The sequence below is a fragment of the Cariama cristata genome, unplaced genomic scaffold (assembly GCF_000690535.1).
Source record: "Cariama cristata isolate BGI_N322 unplaced genomic scaffold, ASM69053v1 scaffold25648, whole genome shotgun sequence".
Lineage (NCBI taxonomy): Eukaryota > Metazoa > Chordata > Aves > Cariamiformes > Cariamidae > Cariama > Cariama cristata.
This window is the reverse complement of record NW_009631030.1, coordinates 42,352-48,635: the sequence shown is the minus strand read 5'-3', so window position 1 is coordinate 48,635 and position 6,284 is coordinate 42,352. Positions and strand designations below refer to the sequence as shown.

Sequence of the window (6,284 nt, the reverse complement as noted above, 5' to 3'; positions counted from 1 at the left end):
GGGGAACTGGCTCTTACTGGGTGAGAAAAAGAGAGAAATGGGAAAGGTTTCTATCTGGGAACTCATAGTGCAAGCAGAGCCACTCTGAGGTCATGGGGTTTGGGATGCTCTCTCCTTCCACCATGGGCATGCAGGGGTCACAGAGGCTCCCTCTATTTAAGGGGAACCCGTACAACACGAGTTTGCATAAGACATCCAGCCCAGGGGCATCAGAGCTTCAAGTACTAATAAGGTTATCACAGGCTGCAAGAATGGACTTCTGCCGTTCAGACTGGTGATGTGACAGAGGAAAGGCAAGCAAGTCGCAGCAAAACAGCCCACTTAGGCAACATCAAAGACCTGCTCATCTAGACACAGAGCTAGAGAAATAAAATTTTCCCATCTCAGTAACCCTATGGCATGAGTAAGAGAAGGAGGCCCACTTGGATAGCCAGAACAAAACTGGCAATGCAGAAGTCCCACCATGAACCAAAACTCTCTTCTTTGGTGAAAGTTCTCTCAAAACCAGTCTGGACAGACACAAAGTTTCCTGTTCATAATAGGAGTGTTTCCCATTGGCAACCCCTTCTCTGTGAAACCCTCTTCCATTCCCACCCAGCCTGGGAGAAGGACTTTACCTGACACGCGTTGTACAGAAGCTGATGCTCAAATTTCTTGATCCCCAAAATGTTCTGGAACATCTCGTAGAGCTGCTCCTTGCTGAGGATGAGCTCCGAGGCAGCGCTGGCCGTCATCCTGGCCTGCTGCTTGCGGGGATCCTCTTCCCCACGGTAAATAGCATCAAACTTTGCCATCCAAGAGCTCAGGACCGTCTCCTTGCTGAGGCCATCAATTTCTGGCAGGCTGCGCACCCTCTTCTCAATGTGCTTCTTGAAGACCTCCCGGGAGTCATTGGCTGAGCACCCTCCGCTCTGCACCATCCTAGCAACGCGGTCGCTTTTCAGGAATACCTGCAAAAAAAGGGTGACTTCAAATGGTGTCAGTTAAAAAAAAAAAAAAAAAAATCAAAAAATCCCCCTTAAGTACCACAAAACATGGTTTCACTGCTGGGAAGCCCGCTAACTGGCTGCCAGTACACATTCCAACTCCTCACTCAACAACCACATGTTGCCAGATGGACAGACGTTTCAGCTGTACTTCGGGAAGTGTAATGAAATCAGGTGAAGCTTCTGCTTTGCATCCGCTAAAATGGAACATTTTGATGCAATTAGGACTTCATGAGATGTTGTGGTCACACCTCACCGGATACATAAATGCCCTTTGGGAAAGCAGGATTATATTTTGCTCTACCAAATGTTTTAATAAGGAAGTTATCTCACAACTACATTCACTTAGCCAAGTTCTGCCCTGTTAGAGGGAGCCCAGTCATCCTACTCAAGTCAACAGCATTGCGCCGCATTTCTCCTGGTAGTCAGGTCCCTGGGAAACCTCTGACCAGTGCAGTGACCAGGCTTACATTAAGCTGCTATGCCGGAGGAGATCTTTGCAGACTGCTCTGTTGTCACAAGATGACAGGAATGACATTGTATTAACTAATTTAATGTTACCTTCAGTTAAATAACATGTGTGTCCCCACTTCTCCCATACCCTGGTCTTTCCAACCTGGGCAATCAGCACTGCAAGAGCACCATTAAAACATCCCAGGAAAGGACAAGGACAAACGGCGTGATCTTTGCAAACTGATGGGTAATCACCAAGGCAACTCAGATCACTAAAAGGTGGCATGGCCACAGGTGGATGAGGCCAAATCCTCTCGCGCTCCAGCTCTGCTGAAGCAGCCCAGGATGGTTCAGCATGGCTTGAGGCTGCCCAGGAAGGCTCTGCAGAGAGAGCAGCCTGCAAGGTGCAGGACACCGACAGGAGGAGGAAGGGAGAAGGCGTTTGATGAAGATGTTCTTCCTATTGCAAGAGCGGCAGAAGTGTCAAAACAAACTCCTGCAGAGCAGGAGGTGCCATGGGAGCAACGCAGAGCTGAAAGGTGAGAGAGGGACAGGGGGATATTGTATTGGCTCTCCTCTCCCAAGCCCTGAACACAGGAGAGCAATCGTTGCCCTGTAAGAACTGCTGTTTTATTAATGATGCTGAGAATTGATGAATACAGCAGGCTGGGAAGAAGCTGTGCCAGCATAGGGGTGTATCTGTCAGCTCTCAATAATTAAAGAGCTTGAGGATGACCTAAGGATATGGTAGATTTTTTTTTTATACCACTCAGCAACATGGCACTCCATGTTCTGATGCTTGATGGCACAGGCATCTGTCAGCAGTGGTAGTGGGTTTTGCCCCAGGACCAGCCCAAAAATACTGCTGAGGAAGAGCTGGGCTGTTTCCTTCCAACATCACTGTGCTGGGGAGCACTCCCTGCAGATGAGACAGGCAGGATGCCACCAGCAGCCTCTTCAGTCCACGCTGAAACAATACTAGCAAACACTTCATTTCCTTGCAGAGCTTAAACATGAGTGATAACATCCTGGGGGTGTGTGGGTGCTTTTAAGTAATAGGTGAGAGCTACCAAAATCAAAGCTCCCAATGCAGACGAGGAAGTCCCCAGCACACTAAACGTTGGAAACAGTGGGAGGTCATGACAAACAGCCCCACAGCAGCTCCCTTAGCAGCACCCTCAGCTTTCCACATCTCCTCTCTAATCATCCACTCCAGGCACCTTTGGCCTGATCCAATGCGACAGCGCTAACAACTTCTCACACCTGCCAGCACCAGTGGCTGTGGGTATCTGTGGGCCTCACCCCTGCCAGCACCAGTGGCTGTGGTTATCTGTGGTCCTCACCCCAGTCAGAGGGGTGACAGCAGTGCAAGCAGAGGGATCTGACTCCCCATCTCCCTTCAGACCCAATTTATCCTCCCCAAGTGCGAAGCAGCGGCCAGCTGAAGAAAGGAGGGCTGCGGCTGGCAGAGAGGAGGCAGGTACAGGGGAGTGCCAGTCAGACACAAAGCAGCAGAAAAAGACCGTGAAATAGGAAGATAAAAAAGATAAAAGAGGTGTTTTGTCCTGCAGAGCAAGCTGCTTTCTTTAGAAAGCACCAGGTGAATCGCCGGGCTGTAAGAGTGCCTAGTAGGACTGCCAGGAGTCAAGAATTGCTGGAGCAAAATCCTAGTGTGGGTGCAATACACTGGTACCTGCAGAAGAGAACTGACCTCCGTGAGCTGGGTCAGGCATCTCCTCCCATGTCCACAGATGAGCCCCCCACACCATGTGTGGCCCCAGCTCCATCTGCCCATAGCGGAGTTGAAATGGGTCTAATGGAGCATTTCTATAATACTCCCTGAAGGGACTGCTGCATAAAGCGCTGGTTGACAGATGAAGCTTTACTCATTAGAAGTAAAAGGATGTGAGAAAAGCTCTCCTGGAGGGTCTGTTAAAGTGAGCTGGGCCTGTCTCGCACACATGGGTCTGCAGTATTCCGGCAGCAACAGCAGCACTTTGCAGACCAGCGGCTGAGCCTGCTCAGATCACTCAATCTTTTAATTTGATAGCAGCCTGTGAACTAGTCTAAGATTGACAATCACGCACTTACCCCTTGACAGCAGACTTGACAGCAGAATGTGGCCATGCAAACAGGTTCAGGACAAGAGCAAATGCATTCCTGACCTACAATGCCAGCTCTACTTCTTTCTTTCTCCAGAAAAAAAAAAAAAAATTCCCTAGGTAATGAACCTATTCTGCACTGTTAGTAAACGGAGCCCTCAGAAACACCAGTCATGTCCTGCACAGAGATGGCCAATTTCAGCTCAGAAAAAAACCCAAATTTTAGTATTTTCCAAGCCATCATGCAGCTTTATAAGTCAGTATCTAAACACCGATTTCTAGATAGTGTCCATCCAAGGGACGGTTAATCGCACAAAACTCTAAGATTTGCAGGAGCTGAGATAAGCAGGATCTGCTGTGACTGCACCATGGCTCGACCAAGGGTGGGCACCTCTTTGCAGAGGAGTGAGGAAGGAGAGCACCATCAGCAGGGAACGCTGCTCAGGCACTGAGATGGGGCAGAGGCTTTGCCTTGTGCCACCACAGATGGTGCTGAAGAAGAGACGCGCAGCCATGCTACAGCTGCACAGGAGCTGAAAGTACACCACCGTAAATTAAAGGAGACCACGGTTAAAAAGAAGAGCAAGAAAATCGTGCTAAAGGACACTGAGCGATGCATTATGCTTTTTGTGGCCTATTTTAAGTAGGACAGAGCCAGTGGAGCGTCCAGTTGAACTGAAGACACAGGGCTTGCAGACATCTAGTGCTGATCAACTGTTCTTTGTAAGTTTGATCACTTGGGGTAATTATACAGCACAGGACTTCTGGAGCTGGTCAGGACAGACTTTCAGCCAGACCCACCAGTGAAACAGGCATATATTTTGCCTGGTTTTAAGCAGCTTCCTTTTCCTGCCCAATAGTCTTATCTGAACAGATTACGCTGCTCTTACATCCCAAACTGCAGCTCACGCCATCTTGAAAACTTTCTCAGAGCATCTGTTTGGTGAAGCTGTGATAAACTGATGATCCCTTGGCAATTTCTTCTCTGATAAGAGATGTAAATTACTCTCAGCTTCCTTCCTGTACACGGAATGATGGAGCAGTAACTACTAGGCTGGTTTAATAGAGTTAATCCAGTGATAATTTGTGCTTTCTTTACACAGAAGCAGCTGCTATCATTTTTTATAGAGTTAAAATTCTCTTCAGCTTTAGTATCTGATTTTGGTCCCCTCTTAGATTCCACTTCCAGAGAAATATTTTATGTAGGCAATTCAAAATCTTCACCTTTAATGACAGAATAGCTCTAGGGAGAAAGAAATGGGTTGCAGAAAGGCTAGCAAAAAAACAAGCAACACTCCTCATACAAATTACAAGCGCTGATCTCCTTCAAAAACAGAAGCTCTTTCCTTCTAAGAAAAGATGTGAAAGGCAGCATTAAGAGCTGCATACAAAGAGGTGCAAAAAGACAGACATGCATAATTATTCTTTTGCACAGTTATGAATGATGCTTCATGTTCTTTGGTATCATCTAGTTTTGTAGATGTACATCCTCCTCCCTCCCCCTTTGCTTTACAGCACTTGTCATACCAAAGAGAAAAGACAGACTCTTGCTGAAAATCCCAAAGTCAATTAGACATGAGGCAAAAGCTTCAGCAAGAACTGAATGTGCTGCCCAGTTTTCTCTCGGTATTTTTCACAGGGAGCATGTGACATTTATTTTATATTGTGCCATCTTCCCTGTTTTAGAGTACACTGTTTGAAAGTATCAGCTTCAAGGAAGGGTGATCTTCCCCATAAACAACCTATAGGATACACCATGGTGTAGGGGTTGCCATATGGTTGCATGTTCAAACCCTGACCCTCACAAACCTTGTGATGTACCAGACATCAGAAGCTTTGTACTCATCTTTGTTTTGTGCTGTTTGATAAAGGACGATCCATTAGTTCAGAATTTGACCCTGTCTGTGAATAGGGGTGAGAACAGGGATTCATATGAACATTGTATTGTCTCTCCTTACCTCATAGTAGCTCTGGACAGCATTTATAAATGCTTCATCTGCCACAATCTGGGTTTCTCCATTGAGAAAGGCCTGGAAACGATCTTTGATTGTCTGAAGCTGCTGCTTACTTATCTGCAAAACATACCAGAAGGAGAAAATCAGTCAAGAAAGGTTTACATATGAGGGAAAAAACTCACTAGTTCTTCTGCAACATCTTATTGGGGTGCTCATCATGAGCACTTCTGCTCTCCTTTGGGGACAGCAGCAATAGATGAGGAATCAGCCACATATGGGTACACACACATTCACTCTTCACCCTGGCAAGTTCATTTAAGCATCATGAGCACCTAAAGTCATCCTGAACATCATTTCTAAACAACTCTGCCACCACAAAACGCACGCAAGACTTCTACCACTTCAGGTATATCTAAGTCAAAAGCAAGCTGCTGTGTGCATGCTTGGAAGAGAGTGTTTCAGTGCAATCCCTTCCCCATTTAGCCTCTCCTCCCCTTCAGAAGATGAGGTTTCATCACCGAACGGGAAGCCTTGCGAGTTGGCTGTTGAAGACGACACTCATCAGCATTCCTGGGCCCTGGTCTTTCCTTGTTTGCTTGTTTGTTTATTTTTTTTTCCCTGCTCATTTCTTTTGGTTTGTCACATAAAAAACACCAGTCAGGATCAGTGATGAAAGAATTTAATATCATTTAATGTCAAAGAAATCATACAAGGGCAAACCTGTTCTTACCCTAGCAAGGACTTTCTCTGCTGTCTCTTTGCTGCTCAAAACAGTTTCTGTCCAGCAT

The 6,284-nt window shown here is 46.6% G+C and overlaps 1 protein-coding gene across 1 annotated transcript; it reads right to left on the bottom strand.

The window, feature by feature from the left end:
• Nucleotides 1–617: 617 nt before the first annotated feature.
• LOC104166012 (calcium-dependent secretion activator 1-like) lies at nt 618–5,613 on the bottom strand (the record flags this gene model as incomplete). The annotated part of the gene is made up of 2 exons (XM_009705800.1): nt 618–950; nt 5,500–5,613. Coding segments are annotated over 2 exons (447 nt in total), but the record flags the coding sequence as incomplete, so codon positions are not given.
• Nucleotides 5,614–6,284: the final 671 nt, after the last annotated feature.